Source organism: Thalassophryne amazonica, chromosome 18 (assembly GCF_902500255.1).
Source record: "Thalassophryne amazonica chromosome 18, fThaAma1.1, whole genome shotgun sequence".
NCBI lineage: Eukaryota > Metazoa > Chordata > Actinopteri > Batrachoidiformes > Batrachoididae > Thalassophryne > Thalassophryne amazonica.
Window position 1 is genome coordinate 17,193,880 of NC_047120.1, and position 21,136 is coordinate 17,215,015.

Genomic DNA, 21,136 nt, shown 5'->3' on the forward strand with positions numbered 1-21,136 from the left:
CTTAACATTAATGTAGTTAAACTATCTGGATTAATTTGGTTTATAAATCAAAACCATAAGTCAAATCTGCTTTCCTTTTGAGGGCTTCGGCCTCATGGCTGGACCGCTGCATGCTGTGAGGAAAAATTACTTTTGTTTTTGTTTTTGTAGCAGCCTGGTGGCCAGGCCCTTTCTGCTGGGGCAGAGTTGAGCTCAGCTCCTCTCAGCTGCCTGGCTTCTGCAAAATATGTAGCAGACAAGAGCCAACGTGTATGATTTTAGGGCACCATTACCAACCATGTAAAAAAAAGTTAGCGGACTAAATTAGCGGAACTAAATTTAGCCAAAACTAATTGGTCCGCTGATGGTTTTTGAAGTTAGCTGAAAAGCTAATCTGCTAACAAAAAAGTTAGCTTTGCTAATTAGCAGTTAGTGGAACATTGCCCACCACTGGTCCTATGTAGGTCTTGAGGCCCGTGCTTATCTACGGGCTCTGTAGCGTCAAGCTGATGAGAGTTTCATGCTCCCTGTAGATGGGATGCTAGTCCAACGCAAAGTACTTCCCCGGCCTAGGGTAGTACTCATTTATAGCTGCATGGACTGAGACAATGTAAATGAAGTATCTTGTCCAAGGACACAGACATGAGAAGGATTCAAACCCGGGTCTACATCTTGGCTAACTAGCTCCTTATCCACCGAGCTACCTGCTCCATGTACTGAGCCTACAATATATAAAATTTTCAGTTTCTGAAATCACTGACAAAAAAAATTGATTTTTTTTTCCAGATATTCACATTTTTTAAGATGCACTTGGACTTTCTAAGCGATAGTAAATGCATACTGACGGTGTCAATCTTGCATTTATTTGTCATCAGTGACAGCTAGAACCTTGCTAGCACCTCTACTGGAGCCAGTCACAGGGCGATGCGCTGTTCTCTTCAGTAATAAAAGTGGGAACTGTTCAAACAGAAAACTAAGGACTGTCACACAGCAGTAATGACATTTACGAGGTCTGTCCAAAAAGTAACGGACCTTTTTATTTTTTTCAAAAACTGTATGGATTTGAATCAAGACTTTTTCAGCACATTCCACTGTTACAGGAGTTTTTGTCATGGAAAGAGAAGCGGAGGAATGCCCACCGTGCCGCGAATGGCGCGGCACAAAACCACCTCCATGTTGGTCTCACAGGACGGCTTTCAGATGGCTTTCAGACGGCTGTCGGTGGGTTTTCAGTCGTGTGACTAACCGAGAAATTGTGGATGAGCCTGGACATGCCAGAACATGTCCTGTGAGGCTTCATCACGGCGTTGCTTTGTGCCATGCGGCACCGCTGCGACGCGCAGAATTCCTCCACTCTTCTTTCCATGACAAAACTCCTGTAACATTGGAATGTGCCGTTCATTTCCAAACCAGATTTTAGTCACACGACTGAAAACCCACCAACAGCCGTCTGAAAGCCATCTCAAAGCCGTCCTGTGAGACCAACACGGAGGTGGTTTTGTCCCGCGCCATGAACGGCACGGTGGCGCATCCCTCTGCTTTTCTTTCCATGAAAAAAACTCCTGTAACAGTGGAATGTGCCGAAAAAGTACTGATGTCCACGTCTTCTGCCATTTTTGTGTAAGTCAGACGACGTCCCGGATCAACAAAGCCTTCACGTTGGAAATGATCTGGTTGTTTCAGCCTGTCGATCGGAGCTCGGAGCGCGGCGCACTCTTAGTAGCTGTGGGCGGTCTTTAAACCGGCTGGAGCACTCCTTAATCTGTGTAATCCCCATAAAATCGTCCCTCAAAGCCATTTGAATTTTCTGAATGGTTACCACCTGGAGGTCTCTCACAGTTTCTGGAAAAAATTGATGCAGCAAAGCTCCAAATCATTCAGACATTTATTTGCAATAAAAATCCGACGAGGGGGGTAGACCAGTGCTCACACAATGCGTGCTCACAGGCGAATGATGCAACCGACAGGCGTGAAAAAATTCACACATGCGCACGAAGGTTCAAGCTTGGCTGATGCAATCACATGTGATTCAACTCCATATGGTTTTTGAAAAAAATAAAAAGGTCCATTACTTTTTGGACAGACCTCGTATAGTGAATTACTACAGCCCATTCTCACGTTTTGAATCACAGTTATTTTGATCAATAAGTTTGGTAACTTTTACAGTAACAGTTATGATTATGTTAAGTCTTATGTGCAGAGAAATGTAAACCCAGAGACAAATTCCTCTCTGAGATACTTGAAAATATGGTTTTGGACTGTTTTTTCACCACAACAATCTGAAAAGTCACCTTACATTTTTTGTTAAATTGTGATATCATTTTTGTTCTTTTTGTGGCATATACAGATTAAAAATGTATCCCTAATTACAATATGATAAAATAAAACATGCTAAAAATGGAATATATATATATATATATATATATATATATATATATATATATATATATATATATAGGGCCCCAACCAGGAACTAATGCTCCAGACAACAGCTGAGGGTTTTTAGCCATGCTAATGCTCCCCAGAAGCATTTACTGAAAAAAAAAGTCTGAATGACCTAAGTGACATGGTGAGATGCTGAAGAGCTTCACTCGTTCATGTCCGTGACACATACATATTATCACATATTTAAGAATAAACAGATTTCTAATAAAGGACAGCATACATTGTATTTTTAAAATGTGACAGTTCTGTAAAGTACAATTTCAAGTGTAGAAATTGTGCAGGTGCATTACACATGTTGTACCAGCAGGTGTCGCATCATTCCACTTTTGGGTTCTTCAAACAGGTGACAGAAGAGTGCATGAGAGAGAGAGAGAGAGTCAGTCCAGTTTTGGATGAAGCTGTGACTCTCTGTTTTCCGTCGATAGTCTGAAGTGAAGCTCTCTGAGGTTAATCGATTACTTTTACATTTTAGATGAAGAAAGTGACTCAGAGTACAACAATATTTATTTTTAGTTTGTTTTTTTTGGGGGGGGGTTTTTTTTGGCAGATTGGGTGATTTGTGAGAAAGTGATCACAGCTGGGAGGAGGTGAAGAGTCTTAGGTCGAAGCCCTCAAACAGGTTAGTTTAGTTCATTTCACTTCCATCGCTGACTGACTTTATACTTGAGCTTTTAAAATACTTAACATTTCAAATAATTGAGCCAAATAATCGTATGAAGTATCTGACATCTTTATGATTTATGTTTGGCTCTGTTTTATATCTCTGCAGAATAAATTCCTGATGTGTTCCAGGATATTTTTGATAAACGATTAATAGTTGAGGGGGAAAAAATCAAAGCTTTGGAAAAGGATCTGTGCATGTGTCCTGTGAAATGAGTGAATATTACTGTCATCTCTCATCAAATTTAAAATTATATAAGGAAGACAAATTGATTAGCCAGGACATAAAAAAGACTGAAAGGCATCAGACACCCTGTACACTCTACACACCACCAGGTCAAGATACGTCTGTCCACAGGGGTGTTTTTAACTGTGTATGACATCATCATGTGACTTCTGTGTGACATCATTCATACCAATCAAACACACGTGTTGGTGATCAATATATTCTTGTTTAGATCATCCATCTAGGCTTCTTGATTGTTGAAATAAAACAAAAAAAGGTTTGCAAACTGTTGTATTTGACTTTCACCTTTGACCAAACTACTGCAAAATCTACTCACCTCCAGATATCAGTGTAATATTCAGCCCAAGTTTGTAGGAAATCCGTGCCGCTGTTTTTGAGTTATCGTCTCCTATCTGCCCCCTGCTGGACATGTGTGGGATTGTTACCGGGAATAATATCATCACATAGAGGAGGAACATTAGGAGCAGGTGGACGTAAAGTCTCATGTCAGGGTGCTGCCATGCAAGACGCTCACTACCTTCCAGGAGCAACTAGGGGATTCCTTGCCCAAGGGCCCTTTGTGATTTTCCGGTCTGGCTGGGTTTTGAACCGAGGATCCTCTGGTCTGAAGCCCAACACTTAACCACTAGACCATCACCTCCCCCACAGTTCAGAACTGTATGCAGACCCAGAACGTGCAACTCGATGGCTTTTGTTCTGTCACATGTCACATGTAGTCCAAAAACAGGTGGTTTATCTGTTTCACTACAGAGTGCAGCACCAAACAGCGTGGAGCAGACGCGGTAATGACAGAGTGGCTGTGGTGAAGCCATACGGCAACTGTACTGAAATTAAAAGGACATTTGGAACAAAAATGACTCTAGTAAAAATTGAAATACAAGTTTATACTGTATAAGTTGAGAAGTGCTTGTTAATGGGAGGGGGGGGGTAGTACCTGCATTCCCACCGCCACAATTAACATTTTTAAAATCGATTAACATTTGTAAATATGATTCATTTATTCACTCTATGACAGCTTTTCATAAATAATGAACACATCACTTTGGTTTCAGTTTTGTGTTTCTCAGCGCCGCACATTTTTTTGCACTTTGCACACTGTGTTTTGAGTTCTTTTTTTATATATATATAATGCAGTGCTAAAATATCTTCAGTCGTATGAGCATCGTGTTCTTCATAATTTGCAGTTGTTCAATTATTCAGATCCTGTTGTCTTACGTATAATTTGTACGTGTTCAGTAAAGCCCTGTCTATCTATCAGGCGATCAATCAAAAACAATATTCGTGTTTTAACGGCGTTTGCAGGAGGCCTAAAATGTACACGGCGTGTACATGAGCTTTTGACAAGAGTTCAAGGTTCAAGATTTCTTTATTGTCCCCGTGGGGCAATTTGTTTGCAGCAGTAATTACAGACTCAAACACAACAACAGTACAACTAAAACATTTACAAATGTGCATTGAGACAGCGAATAGCATTTGGAATCAGGGACTCTTTAACCCTGTTAGTTCTACACCGAGGGACAACATAACGACGGCCAGATGGGAGCAGTGAAAACTCATGCCAAAGAGGATGAGAAGGGTCAGCTATAATAGCCTTAGCTTTTTTAAGACATCTGACCTTAAAAATTTCATTAAGATCATTAAGTGAGCCTCTGGTGATTTTACAGCACATCTTCACAATGTCCATAAGACGATTTCGCTGTTTGATGGATAAACAATGAAACCAACAAATGTAAGAAAAGGTTAAAACAGATTTGATATAACATGAATAAAATATTTTCATAAAGGAAGTGCCCACTTGAAAGTTCCGAAGCTTCCGTAAAAAATACATGCGCTGGTTGGCTTTTTTACAAACTGCATCCACTTGGGGCTCAAAGTACAGTTTATCATCAGTGATGGTCCCCAAGTATTTGTACTCTTGGACCCACTCTACACACTCGTCATTTATGAGAGCTGGAGGGAGAACAGAAAGTGACCTGCCAAAATTAATAACCATTTCTTTGGTTTTGGTCACATTGATATCTAAAAAGGATGTGTTGCACCAGTCAATAAAATCTGATAAAATAGGACCATGCTCGAGGTCTTCCTGATTTAAAAGTGACACAATGACAGAGTCATCAGCAAATTTAACAATGTGACGATTGATGTATTTACTCTTACAGTCACTGGTGTATAAAACAAATAAAAGAGGAGACAGAACACATCCCTGTGGTGCTCCACTGGAGGAGAAAAGAACATCTGACAGCTGCCCATTCACCCTGGTGAATGAGTGGAATTGAGTGGAAGTTGTGCAAATAAAGGAATATTTGTAGATATTACTGAGGCAAATTTAACTCCATAGGAAGTTAGCTTTGAGTTAGTGGAAGTTAGCATGCACGCTAACACCATAAAATGTCTTGTAAATGACTTTCAGGTTACAAAAACAGCATTTTTCAGTTTTAAAAGTGTTTATTTCTCACTAGCTTTCACTTGTACATAAGATATGACAAAGAGGATATATTTACACACACACGAAACAGACTTTTGCAGCTAGCTACCAGCCTGTGACGTTACTATGCTAACGGCCGTGAAATGTCTTTTAAATAAGTTCAGAGGTGTTCTGAGGTTCCAAAAATGGCATTTTCGGTTTTAGAAGTTTTTATTTCTCTATAGCTTTTACATAATATATAAGAGACATGTATATAAACACACAAAACAAAGTGGTTTTGGAGAGCACAGCCACCGATGTCACAGTGCAGCTCTACTCTGATTGGCTGTCATCCCCACCACTCAAAAACAAACAGGAACAGATTGGCGTATTTTAAGAGCTCACATTCTGTTTCAAAGTTAGCCAGCCTTGAACTTGTCCAATGTCTATGTCCCAAGAATGTTCCGTGTGAATTTGAAGACTCTGGAGTAAATCACATTTGCACCCTATGACTCCCTTTTTGAATACTGTAATACGCGTATGTGTAAACACATTAGATTATGATTAGTTTGACAAGTTAATAATTATTCCACAGTGACAACTGGTGTTTTAACTGTAAGTTTAAGGTTGCTCACACAGTATAAGAAAGCAAAGAATACACACATCCCCATCACTGTGAGACTCCTCACACAAAATGTCACCGGCTGATCGTCCCGATGCCTTCAGTTGGACTTGTCCTGAGCAGCTTCAGTACTTGGAAACTAAATTATGTTGTTTAACGTTTATACTTGTTTTTCTTTTATACTATAATCAAAAATATGCCTCGGCATTCAACACGTTGACCTCGCAAACAGATGGTTCCGGTGTCGCCGACCAAATGGTCCCCCCCTAAAAATCGTCTGCCCTGCCTTCATTGAGCATGCGTCATTAGCCACAGTTCACTGATTATCACCTCGTTTCTGCTTCAAACTGCACTCCAGTCATCATCTATTTCAGCGACAGATATCTGAAGCTTTTGTACAACAATCATTTCCACATAAATTCAGCATTATTTCATCATAAAAGACAGAGGAAGCGGTCAGAGCGCGAAATGACAGATGCGCAGTGAACGCATCTGTCATTTCACAGCGTCACAGAATTTCTCAGAGTTTCTGCTTATAACGGCCTTATTTCTGCTTAAAATTGACTTTAGAATGATTTAAGAGGTTTTACCTTCATCATCTGATGGGTAATAATCCCTTTAATCCATGTGATTGCTTTGGGTGAAGAGACTTTCTCAGATGTGCTGCTGTGGTCTGAAATGACACATGCGCAATGAAGCAAGGCAGACCAAATTTTAGGTGGGGACCATTTGGTCTGTGACACCGGTTCAATTCCACCTGTGCCCCGCTTTCCATTTACATCTGGAGTTTATTCAGGAAGGACATCTGGCATAAATGACATGCCAGATCACCACGCTGATCCATGCTGAATCTGTTTTCACTGGTGTGTATGTGTGAGTCTATGTGACTTTAGACAACATAAATTGAAAACGGCTGGACAGATTTCCTTCAAACCTGATGGGAATATGACCTGGATAGATATCTAAAAGTGATTAGATTTTTGAGTAGTTTGGTCAAAGGTCAAGGAAAACATGATCTGAAAAAAAAAAACAGCGTTTTTGTATATCTCAGCAACCAAAACACCTGGCTGAGTGGTCTAAAGCATATATTGATCAGTAAAATATTAGTAATTGATATCTGTGATGTGTCACGTGCAGGAGATGCTTCAGCCTTCTGATGCCTTTGATTTGATAAAGATTTAAGTTTTGAAAGTTTAATTTGAAACAAAAATGATTGTTGAATGAATGCTGTTTAGGAAGTGTCTGAGTCCAGTACACATCCCTATATCGCCAACAAGTAGAAGTAAATTTGAGGAAAAATGGGTTTGTACAGTAGAAGTACAGAAAATCTGAGTTCTTTGATCTGAAATGAGGAGTGAGACAGGTCAGATGGACTGAACGTGCGTGACCACACGTCCCCACATCGATGTACCTGTATCTGTCAGGAGCAAACAGCCAGATGGAGAATAACAACAAGACCATAAATTTCTTTGTTGATTTAATCTTGTTTTATGGGCAGGAATTCAAATTAAGCCCTGGTGTTTCTCATGGAATGAACGTGTGTTTGTGGTGGTTACAGACCGTTGGGAGGGATGGCTGGGTTGACATTTGGGGACATCGGCAGTTACACAACATGCAAATGCAAGTATCACAACTGTCAAGACTTTAAACCTCATAAATAAAGATATATAAGTTGAATAAAAATATTTTACACCAGTTTAATGAATGTTGCAACACTGTGAAATATTAAACTGGTTCAGTACAGTACTACAGTTTTACTAACTACACCACACACTTGTTGCAGAGTTTACACTCATTGCTGGCACAACTGATTCTGTGGTAGAGGTGGGCGGATTGATCCTAATATCGATACCAATGCTGGAATTGATATTGAACGATCCTCATGTAAAAAGATGGATACTCAATTTTTTTCTGTCCCGCACGCACTGACTGCTGCGCACGCAGATTCATCAAAGTCTACTCTCTGTCTGTGTCACACAACATGGAGCAGCGCACCCTTGTATTGTGGTTTGTCAGCCCTCTACCTCAGGAGATTTTGTTTTAAGTTGTGTTGAGTGATATTTTTTTGAATAAAAATGTTGATTGTGATAATAAAGTATTTTGTTGTCATGTACAATGTTTGGCAAAATTCTATCCTAGGTCTTTTGGATCCTTTGGATGTATGAAGCTTAAATATAAAAGGTATCGGTATCAGTATCGATATCAGCGATACTAGGCCATGTATTTATTTGATATTGGATCGATACCAAAATCTCCGGTATCGCTCACCTCTACTGGACAGAACAAAGCAATAAACGCATGATTTGTCCAGTGTTCAGGAAGCAAACTACATGTGAGTTTCAATCAGAGCTGCTTAGAATTTTTGATCATTTGTTCAACATTTACTGTATTTTCTGGAGTATAACTCACTTTTTTCCACTAGGTTCGGAGGTTTCTGCGACTTACGTATACTGAAAAATCATGATATCGGTGATACTGGGCCTGTATTTACTTGGTATTACATCAATACCAAAATTCCCAGTATTGCCCACCTCTATTCTGTGGGGCTTTCTGAAAAAATATTCAAGTGTCCAATCAAATGGAAAGATGTTTAGTCAATGCATCTGTGAGCAAGTCTGCATGGATTTAATGTGTTCGACTTCAGTCACATTTTAAATCCAGTCTCGCTCGTTGATTCTGCCTGAGGTGGCTTTCAACATGTTGACTGCTGTTCCTCCTCTCCAATACACTGCATCCGGAAAGTATTCACCCCATAATGACAACACGAAAAAGATTTTTTTGAAATTTTTTGCAAAATTATATATATATATTATATATATATATATATATATATATATATTATATATATTATATATATATATATACACTCAACAAAAATATAAACGCAACACTTTTGGTTTTGCTCGCATTTTGTATGAGATGAACTCAAAGATCTAAAACTTTTTCCACATACACAATATCACCACTTCCCTCAATATTGTTCACATACCAGTCTAAATCTGTGATAGTGAGCACTTCTCCTTTGCTGAGATAATCCATCCCACCTCACAGGTGTGCCATATCAAGATGCTGATTAGACACCATGATTAGTGCACAGGTGTGCCTTAGACTGCCCACAATAAAAGGCCACTCTGAAAGGTGCAGTTTTGTTTTATTGGGGGGGGATACCAGTCAGTATCTGGTGTGACCACCATTTGCCTCATGCAGTGCAACACATCTCCTGTGCATAGAGTTGATCAGTTGTTAATTGTGGCCTGTGGAATGTTGGTCCACTCCTCTTCAATGGCTGTGCGAAGTTGCTGGATATTGGCAGGAACTGGTACACGCTGTCGTATACGCCGGTCCAGAGTATCCCAAACATGCTCAATGGGTGACATGTCCGGTGAGTATGCCGGCCATGCAAGAACTGGGACATTTTCAGCTTCCAAGAATTGTGTACAGATCCTTGCAACACGGGGCCGTGCATTATCCTGCTGCAACATGAGGGTGATGTTCTTGGATGTATGGCACAACAATGGGCCTCAGGATCTCGTCACGGTATCTCTGTGCATTCAAATGCCATCAATAAAATACACCTGTGTTCTTCATCCATAACAGAAGCCTGCCCATACCATAACCCCACCGCCACCATGGGCCACTCGATCCACAACACTGACATCAGAAAACCGCTCACCCACACGACACCACACACGCTGTCTACCATCTGCCCTGGACAGTGTGAACTGGGATTCATCCATGAAGAGAACACCTCTCCAACGTGCCAAACGCCGGCGAATGTGAGCATTTGCCCACTCAAGTCAGTTACGACGACGAACTGGAGTCAGGTCGAGACCCCGATGAGGACAACGAGCATGCAGATGAGCTTCCCTGAGACGGTTTCTGACAGTTTGTGCAGAAATTCTTTGGTTATGCAAACCGATTGTTTCAGCAGCTGTCCGAGTGGCTGGGTCTCAGACGATCTTGGAGGTGAACATGCTGGATGTGGATGGTCCTGGGCTGGTGTGGTTACACATGGTCTGCGGTTGTGAGGCTGGTTGGATGTACTGCCAAATTCTCTGAAACGCCTTTGGAGACGACTTATGGTAGAGAAATGAACATTCAATACACGAACAACAGCTCTGGTTGACATTCCTGTTGTCAGCATGCCAATTGCACGCTCCCTCAAATCTTGCGACATCTGTGGCATTGTGCTGTGTGATAAAACTGCACCTTTCAGAGTGGCCTTTTATTGTGGACAGTCTAAGGCACATCTGTGCACTAATCATGGTGTCTAATCAACATCTTGCTATGGCACACCTGTGAGGTGGGATGGATTATCTCAGCAAAGGAGAAGTGCTCACTATCACAGATTTAGACTGGTTTGTGAACAATATTTGAGGGAAATGGTGATATTGTGTATGTGGAAAAAGTTTTAGATCTCTGAGGTCATCTCATACAAAATGGGAGCAAAACCAAAAGTGTTGTGTTTATATTTGTGTTGAGTGTGTGTATATATATATATATATATATATATATATATATATATATATATATATATAGATATATATATATATATATATATATAAAATAACATATGAAAAAAATCCCATGTACATAAGTATTCACACCCTTTGCTCAATACTTGTCCTTTTGAATATGATGCTACAAACTTGGTGCACCTATCATTGGGCAGTTTTTCCTTTTTGCAAATTTTCAAATCTCTCCCAGAGATGTCAGTCGGATTCAGGTCTGGGCTCTGGCTGGGTCATCCAAGGACATTCACAGAGTTGTCCTGAAGTCACTGAAGATACTGAAGCAATCACCTTAGTATTTCTTGTTTTTCATGTTGCTTAATGTTGACAAATTATCAAATCAAATTAATTCAAATCAGTTTTATTTATATAGCGCCAAATCACAACAAACAGTTGCCCCAAGGCGCTTTATATTGTAAGGCAAGGCCATACAATAATTACGGAAAAACCCCAACGGTCAAAACGACCCCCTGTGAGCAAGCACTTGGCAACAGTGGGAAGGAAAAACTCCCTTTTAACAGGAAGAAACCTCCAGCAGAACCAGGCTCAGGTAGGGGCAGTCTTCTGCTGGGACTGTTTGGGGCTGAGGGAGAGAACCAGGAAAAAGACATGCTGTGGAGGGGAGCAGAGATCAATCACTAATGATTAAATGCAGAGTGGTGCATACAGAGCAAAAAGAGAAAGAAACAGTGCATCATGGGAACCCCCCAGCAGTCTAAGTCTATAGCAGCATAACTAAGGGATTGTTCAGGGTCACCTGATCCAGCCCTAACTATAAGCTTTAGCAAAAAGGAAAGTTTTAAGCCTAATCTTAAAAGTAGAGAGGGTGTCTGTCTCCCTGATCCGAATTGGGAGCTGGTTCCAGAGGAGAGGAGCCTGAAAGCTGAAGGCTCTGCCTCCCATTCTACTCTTACAAACCCTAGGAACTACAAGTAAGCCTTCAGTCTGAGAGCGAAGCGCTCTATTGGGGTGATATGGTACTATGAGGTCCCTAAGATAAGATGGGACCTGATTATTCAAAACCTTATAAGTAAGAAGAAGAATTTTAAATTCTATTCTAGAATTAACAGGAAGCCAATGAAGAGAGGCCGATATGGGTGAGATATGCTCTCTCCTTCTAGTCCCTGTCAGTAATCTAGCTGCAGCATTTTGAATTAACTGAAGGCTTTTCAGGGAACTTTTAGGACAACCTGATAATAATGAATTACAATAGTCCAGCCTAGAGGAAATAAATGCATGAATTAGTTTTTCAGCATCACTCTGAGACAAGACCTTTCTAATTTTAGAGATATTGCGCAAATGCAAAAAAGCAGTCCCACATATTTGTTTAATATGCGCATTGAATGACATATCCTGATCAAAAATGACTCCAAGATTTCTCACAGTATTACTAGAGGTCAGGGTAATGCCATCCAGAGTAAGGATCTGGTTAGACACCATGTTTCTAAGATTTGTGGGGCCAAGTACAATAACTTCAGTTTTATCTGAATTTAAAAGCAGGAAATTAGAGGTCATCCATGTCTTTATGTCTGTAAGACAATCCTGCAGTTTAGCTAATTGGTGTGTGTCCTCTGGCTTCATGGATAGATAAAGCTGGGTATCATCTGCGTAACAATGAAAATTTAAGCAATGCTGTCTAATATACTGCCTAAGGGAAGCATGTATAAAGTGAATAAATTGGTCCTAGCACAGAACCTTGTGGAACTCCATAATTAACCTTAGTCTGTGAAGAAGATTTCCCATTGACATGAACAAATTGTAATCTATTAGATAAATATGATTCAAACCACCACAGTGCCTTTAATACCTATGGCATGCTCTAATCTCTGTAATAAAATTTATGGTCAACAGTATCAAAAGCAGCACTGAGGTCTAACAGGACAAGTACAGAGATGAGTCCACTGTCTGAGGCCATAAGAAGATCATTTGTAACCTTCACTAATGCTGTTTCTGTACTATGATGAATTCTAAACCCTGACTGAAACTCTTCAAATAGACCATTCCTCTGCAGATGATCAGTTAGCTGTTTTACAACTACCCTTTCAAGAATTTTTAAGAGAAAAGGAAGGTTGGAGATTGGCCTATAATTAGCTAAGATAGCTGGGTCAAGTGATGGCTTTTTAAGTAATGGTTTAATTACTGCCACCTTAAAAGCCTGTGGTACATAGCCAATTAATAAAGATAGATTGATCATATTTAAGATCGAAGCATTAATTAATGGTAGGGCTTCCTTGAGCAGCCTGGTAGGAATGGGGTCTAATAGACATGTTGATGGTTTGGAGGAAGTAACTAATGAAAATAACTCAGACAGAACAATCGGAGAGAAAGAGTCTAACGAAATACTGGCATCACTGAAAGCAGCCAAAGAGAACGATATGTCTTTGGGATGGTTATGAGTAATTTTTTCTCTAATAGTTAAAATTTTATTAGCAAAGAAAGTCATGAAGTCATTACTACTTAAAGTTAAAGGAATACTCGGCTCAATAGAGCTCTGGCTCTTTGTCAGCCTGGTTACAGTGCTGAAAAGAAACCTGGGGTTGTTCTTCTTTTCTTCAATTAGTGATGAGTAGTAAGATGTCCTAGCTTTATGGAGGGCTTTTTTATAGAGCAACAGACTCTTTTTCCAGGCTAAGTGAAGATCTTCTAAATTAGTGAGACGCCATTTCCTCTCCAACTTACGGGTTATCTGCTTTAAGCTGCGAGTTTGTGAGTTATACCACGGAGTCAGGCACTTCTGATTTAAGGCTCTCTTTTTCAGAGGAGCTACAGCATCCAAAGTTGTGCTCAATGAGGATATAAAACTATTGACGAGATAATCTATCTCACTCCCAGAGTTTAGGTAGCTACTCTGCCCTGTGTTGGTATATGGCATTGGAGAACATAAAGAAGGAATCATATCCTTAAACCTAGTTACAGCGCTTTCTGAAAGACTTCTACTGTAATGAAACTTATTCCCCACTGCTGGGTAGTCCATCAGAATAAATGTAAATGTTATTAAGAAATGATCAGACAGAAGGGGGTTTTCAGGGAATACTGTTAAGTCTTCAATTTTCATACCATAAGTCATAACAAGATCTAAGGTATGATTAAAGTGGTGGGTGGACTCATTTACATTTTGAGCAAAGCCAATCGAGTCTAATAATAGATTAAATGCAGTGTTGAGGCTGTCATTCTCAGCATCTATGTGGATGTTAAAATCGCCCACTATAATTATCTTATCTGAGCTAAGCACTAAGTCAGACAAAAGGTCTGAAAATTCACAGAGAAACTCACAGTAACGACCAGGTGGATGATAGATAATAACAAATAAAACTGGTTTTTGGGACTTCCAATTTGGATGGACAAGAATAAGAGTCAAGCTTTCAAATGAATTAAAGCTCTGTCTGGGTTTTGATAATTAATAAGCTGGAATGGAAGATTGCTGCTAATCCTCCGCCTCGGCCCGTGCTACGAGCTTTCTGGCAGTTAGTGTGACTCGGGGGTGTTGACTCATTTAAAACTAACATATTCATCCTGCTGTAACCAGGTTTCTGTTAGGCAGAATAAATCAATATGTTGATCAATTATTATATCATTACTATCAGGGACTTAGAAGAGAGAGATCTAGTGTTTAATAGACCACATTTAACTGTTTTAGTCTGTGGTGCAGTTGTAGGTGCTATATTATTTATACTTATTAATTTACTAAATTATACTGCATTTGTTGTCTGTCGGCCGCCTGATTCTGTTTTTTTCCTCTCTGTTTGAGGTGCGGCTCCATCCTGACGTGGGAGTAGATGTCTTCTTCTGCAGGCTTCCTGTCCTGTGCACCGGCATGGACACCCAATATCTCCTGTATATTTGTATTGTCAAGTGTGTCGGTAGCATGGCCCAAGCAGAGGGTCACCCCTTTGAGTCTGGTCTGCTTGAGGTTTCTTCCTCAAATCATCAGAGGCAGTTTTTCCTTAGCACTGTCGTCTGTGTGCTTGCTCTAGAAGTTGGTAAGTTTAGACCTTAGTTGTGTGAAGCACCTTGAAGCAACTTTGTTGTGATTTGGTGCTATATTAATGAAATAAATTGAATTGGAAACATTATTTCCTCATGCAGAAACAGATTTATAGAGGAAAAAATGTATTCACACTCCAGATTTTCACGTATGGAATAATTCAGAAATAATTCAGAAATGAATGAATATCAGAAGATTTACTAAAATGCCCAAAGTTATTGAAAAATAACAGCAACAAGAACAGACACACCTGTTTCTTGATTGTTTTACGCTGATTCGTGCACATTATTCTAGTGTAATTCATCGGTTCTGGTTCTGTACAGTCGTGATATCTGAACATTATATTTGACTAACACCAAATTCTTCCACAATATTTAAGCCACATTGGCTCCAAACTGTTTGAGTGAAACATTTACAACCTTGAGTTTGACCTTTTAAAGGTCAAACGCACAAGTTACAGGTTTAACCAGTTCCCCTATATGTAAACACTGAGCAGGAGTTTGATATGGCCCGTAACCTTGATGTTTATCTAATTTATTTCAAAGTCACATCACTTTGTCCTTAGACACGCGATCATTCTACCAGGGTTGATCCTCATGTGTCCATAAAGACCCACGGGCCTGTTGTTTTAAATGAAAATAATAATCATAATTAAGTAATAAAATACCTGATCATTATTGGGTATTGACCTAAAATGCTGGTTTTATGGTCCAAGTCGATATCAGATGAGAAAAATCTGAGCTCCACTCCCACAGAGGGAATGGATCGATCCACACGGAGACATGCAAACACAAAGCTTTACAAACCTGTGTGAAAAGAAAATAAAGTATATATATTTGCATTGTGTGCACTCAGATGTAGCTCTGTTTTGTGCATTAACCCGTGGTGTTAGTTTCTGCTACATGTTATCTGGTTAGAGGACGTCATCGTGATGAAGGTATTGTGTGAAAAGCCATTTGTTTGTTTTTGCATATTGACTTATCCAGGTGTAATATTTACATTATGGGTGTGGTGTCCACAACCCGAATAAATAACTCCGTCTCTGTGTCCGTGTTCAAAGGTGCCACCAAAATCTCAGAATTACGTCTATTCTTCATCTGGTTCTGCAGTGACCTGCAGGATTCATGGCTGCCAACGTCACCCCTCAGGGCTGTGGCCCCAACTTGGACTCCCTCTACTATAACCTGTGTGACCTCAGTGCCGCGTGGGGAGTCGTGCTGGAGGCCCTCGCAGCAGCTGGGGTTGTGTTCTCCTTCGTGCTCTTCCTGTCCCTGCTGTCCAGCCTGCCTTTCATGCAAGAAAAGAGCCGCAGGCGCTCCATGCCTCTGGAAGCCTGTTTCCTCGTGTTCACCTGTGGTCTCTTCTGCCTGACCTTTGCCTTCATTGTGAAGAAGGACTTCTGCACCTGTGCCTCACGAAGGTTCCTGTTTGGGGTGTTTTTTGGCGGATGCTTTACCTGCCTGTTGATGCAGTGTGTTAGGCTGAACTTTCTAGCCAGGAGCAACCACGAGCCTAAAGTTTGGACCTTGTGTCTGGGGGCATTGGCACTCTGGCTGGTGGAGGTTGTCATCAACACAGAATGGCTGATTATAACTGTGGTGCGAAACCCTCAAGGGATCCTCAACTCCACAGCTGTAGATAGCAGAGCCACAGCTGCACCCTGCAACATTGCCAACCAAGACTTTGTCATGGCGCTGATCTACGTGATGTGCTTGATTCTGGCAGTGGTGGTGGCAAGTTTGGTCATCATGGCAGGTAAAGTCAGCCAGTGGAAGAAACACGGTGCCTTCATCCTTTTTACGATCGTGGTCACTGTTGGGATATGGGTGGCATGGATCGTCATGTATGTCTACGGGAATCAGAGGCATGGCTGGCCCACATGGGATGATCCCACCTTGACCATCGCCTTAGTCGCCAACGCTTGGGTGTTTCTTCTCTTCTACACTATTCCTGAATTCTGCTGTATGACCAGCGAGGATGAAAGCCAGCAAGACTTTGGAGAAGATGGCTACCATAATCGAGGAGTAGGGTACGAGACCATTCTGAAGGAACACAGCTCCCAGAATATATTCATCGAAAACAAGGCTTTCTCTATGGAGGACACAACTCAAGGTATGTCCTTAATGTCTTTACGGCATAGTTGAACTTGCACAAGAAAAAGACTGTCAAACATGTTACTTTGAGTTTTAAAGAAATATCCCACCACAAATCTAACATTTGGCTACTTCGATGTCATGCTACAACTATTCAGAGCTCCGAAGCAGCATTATTGTCAAAGCAAGGACTATGCTGAACATATGGATTTGGTAGCTGGGTTTAAATTATAGATTTGCTATATTTGTGGGGGTTTTAAATTCGTATTTCCATTACCCTATGGTCACATTAACAACAAGAGCAATTGGAGATTTCTGACGTACACCAATCTGGATCCAGATCACCTCCAAACATCAGTGGAGTTCTTACATGCCCCAATATCTATCTGTGGTGCAAATTTGTGAGAATTAGTAAATGATAAATAGTAAATGGTAAATGGACTGCATTTATATAGCGCTTTTCCATCTGTATCAGATGCTCAAAGCACTTTACAATTATGCTTCACATTCACCCATTCACACAAACACACCGATGCCAGGGTGCTGCCATGCAAGGCGCTCACAACAAACCAGGAGCAACTTGGGGATTAAGAACCTTATCTTGCTCAAGGGTCCTTAGTGATTGAGGATCCTCTGGTCTGAAGCCCAACCCTTAACGACCACCCAAATTGGTGTCATGTTTTGTTTTGGGGTTTTTTATGAAATCTTTCAAAGGTTATATAACTTGAAATCTTCATCCAGAATCTGGATCCAGATCCAGATCACCTCCAAAATGTAGTTGTTTCTTCCATGGCCTCACATGTATGTGTGGTGAAAATTTTGTCAGAATCCGTGCAGTAGTTTTGACGTAAACCTGCTAACAGACAGACAGACAAATAAACGCTGATGATTTTATTACGTCCTTGGCGGATATAACAAGCGACAACAGAGGCAAAGCAGCAACTTGCTATTTAGTGGAGCAAATAAGTTTGATTGTTGGCCAGAATTGTTCACTTGGTGATACAAGCATCAGATTTGGCATGAATGTTCTTCATAAATCAGTGTTTGAGAAAAAGTGTGGGCCACTTGAAAATCCAATATGGCGGCCAGATAGGGGTCAATGAAAAATTACACAGGGATGAAAATTTAAAAATGCTCTAATCATATTGAAAGTTATACCACATTATGTGTCTGATCACAAAGATTCCAAAAAGGTATAGTTTGGACTATCCGTGACTGAATGTTATGGAGTTATGGGGTAAAAACTGCAAGAATGGTGACAAAAGTCAATTTCGGTTTGTACAGAGGTCAAAAGGTAAAGTTGCTCCAGTCTTTGTAAAATGTGATGCAAATTATTGGTTGAGTTAATAGGGTAATAAAAAGGAATAGTTTTCACCATGTGTCATGCTCAGTTGTCACATTACAGGGTAACATATGTCACATGTCATAGAATCCAATGTACATCGACATTGTTTGACATGTACTTTGCAAACCAAGCATTCAACACAGTCAAAACTATTCAATTTATTAATGTAGTATTATAGTATTATACCAAAGAGTTCCATTACTTATACAACCCATCATCTCAGCTTTTATATTTTTAATTAATTAATATCAAGTTGTAGAGGTTTGATTTTAGTTTGAGTTAAAGGAAGATAATTTTAGAAATTTTTATTTTTTGCATTTTTTTGTAGTTGAAATAGCATAAACACATTAAAATGTGTGAAATACCAAGTGGTCAATACTTTTAGAGGGCACTCTAAAAGCATATATACATATATATATATATATATATTCTACTTCCTGCTTGTTCTTTGCCACTATTCAATGTAAATAATGTATTTGCCTGTTGGACACTGTGTTTTGCATTTGACACATCATCTTACCATTGCCTCTAATGCAGTAATACGATCACACCAGTGGTTAAAATATGTACTTGGTCTTGCATTGCTGGAAAACATTAACTAGAGGGTACACAAAAGGAACACGCTGTACCTCTGCCAAGGCCCAGCCTTCTGTTTGTAAGGAGCACATCCAGTGATCGCTGTGATTTCAGCGAGTGTGCTGCTCAGCATTATGGCTACGCTGATTTTGAAAGACATATTTTGAAAGATGCTGATGCCTACCCTGTGCACTACGCACACTGTCGAGGGACCACACGGTCGAGTCAGACGTGTTTATTTTTTACTTCACCTTCAAGTCACTTATACTGACTGATTACTAATACTTTGCTGATCCATATGAACTCATGATCAAATCTCGAGCCGCATTGATAGTAGAGCCCAACCAATTGGGGGGGGGCTGCTGTGATACTGATATTCAGGGGGTAAAAAAAAATTATGACAGAAGGCAGGATTAATAATGTTTTAAATATATATCTAATGGATAAATCAAACCAAGTATTTCTACTTTATCAGATATTATTGGCGAGTAACAAGATATGTGGATATTTTATACAGAGAACCACAGATAAAAGCTTCAGTTCCACATGAAACAGCAGCAGAGACCAAAATATAAAATGTCCTGAAAAGGTTGTTATGTGTGTCGGTGATGAGCACACAGAACTTGATATGGCACCGTTATAACATAAAGCTGAACCTGATCTGATGCTGCAGGAGAAGCCAAATAGAACAGAACACAAAGTCCTGCAGCTCGGAGCTTCATAGGTCATCACCAGGATTTAATAACATTAATGTTTAAGGAGTCCTGCACTTTAATATTTTCTCTTTCCAAGTGAGCTACAAGTACAAAGTACTCAGTAGATTTAGTATATCTCACTTATGTCTTCTTTTCCACCATTGGAGCAGGTGTTATTGAAGGTCGTCTTATTAAATCCACATCCTGAACATCACCTTCTGCTTCTGATTCCCATCAGAAACGTAACAGCAGGTGTTTGCTGCGTCTCCATGGTGATGAGGCGTAGCAAAGGTTTAATTTGCAGGGAAATATTTGACGTTTGGGCTGCAAAGTGTGACAAAGTCATGTCTTAGTTCCATGTCAGCTGGGCGTTTCTACACGTGAACACACAAACAGGACAACGATCTTTAGCTTGTACGGTTATTTAAGTGCTGTCAAGAGATTGTAATATAAATATTTAAGGGTTCCAATAAAAATGAAGAAAATTTCACACTCAAGTGTTCAAAATGAAGTATAAAGTCTTCATTCTACAAAATTAGACTTAAAACAAAATGCAAGGGTATTTTTGTGAACGTCTCTTCGGGCCCCTTCACACATATGACACGATTGAGACAGAATGGCGCACAAAGGAGGAGTTGAATGGTGCTCGTGGAATATCAGAGCCGCACTCAAACGCCCGTACAGCAATCGCACATCCATTCAGGCACGGCACATGCACTCTCAACCTGGTCTCACGGCAAGTCATGATTCAGCAGCACGAAATGTACATTAATCTATTGGTTTCATGATATTGTGACGAAAAGCGCCTCATTTTCGCCACAGCAGCACGAAATCACTCTAATTCATTCTGTGATGGCTGCACGAAATTAAAAGTGAAGCGGGGGGGGTCGTTGTGGTTATGGTTACGGTGGGGGGAAAGAGTAAGATTAGGTTATGGTTACGGTTAGGGTCGGGGGTGGGAGTAGGGTTAGGAAAGTGAGTTAAAAAAAACGTCACAAAATTTGACACATTTCGTCACAAGAGCACAAAAAAAAAGTGAGACTGGGCTGGCACTCTATATTTGTGTGCCGCCCACGCTGGAAACCCATTCGAAAGGCGAGCAAGATGAGTTCGCACTGCCATCTGATCTTGTTCGCAGCATTCACATGGCATGTCGTACGCAGGTTGGACATATCGTGCCGCGGCCGACAAGCTGCACAAAATCATCGGCCATGTTGAACCGTGGCCGAATGGCGCGATTGAGGCAGCCTTCACACCAGTGGCCGAATGTCAGGAAGTCCCAGATGAATGGCCATACAACCCACTCTCAGCCAGAGTCGGCCAAAGTCCAGGCGTCACCCACGAACATCCAACACCACTCATGGGCACTTAGAAAAGGCGGGGCTATTCACGCAGCCGGCATTATAGTAGAGAGCAGGCGACCGCTTTTGAGCTGGCTGTGCAAATAGCCTCACATTTTCTAAGTGTGCCGTTACAAAGCAACACAAATGGCATGCGAGTGTGTGCCCACACACACACACACACACACCATCCAACATTGTGGGGTGTGGCTGAGGTGACCGGAGTGTGATCGC

General features: G+C 40.6%; 1 protein-coding gene across 2 annotated transcripts in view; it reads left to right on the top strand.

Moving 5' to 3' along the window:
• Positions 1-2,790: 2,790 nt before the first annotated feature.
• The window catches only part of gprc5c (G protein-coupled receptor, class C, group 5, member C), a 45,989-nt gene continuing 27,643 nt past the window's right edge, over positions 2,791-21,136 (top strand). The window contains exons 1-2 of one of the 2 annotated variants that reach the window (XM_034194382.1): positions 2,791-3,043; positions 15,914-16,965. In XM_034194382.1, coding sequence (XP_034050273.1) covers positions 15,978-16,965 — 988 coding nt within the window. In that variant the 5' untranslated portion in view covers positions 2,791-3,043; positions 15,914-15,977. The remainder of the gene's footprint in view (positions 3,044-15,913; positions 16,966-21,136) is intronic. The other variant, XM_034194383.1, reaches the window with a different exon arrangement.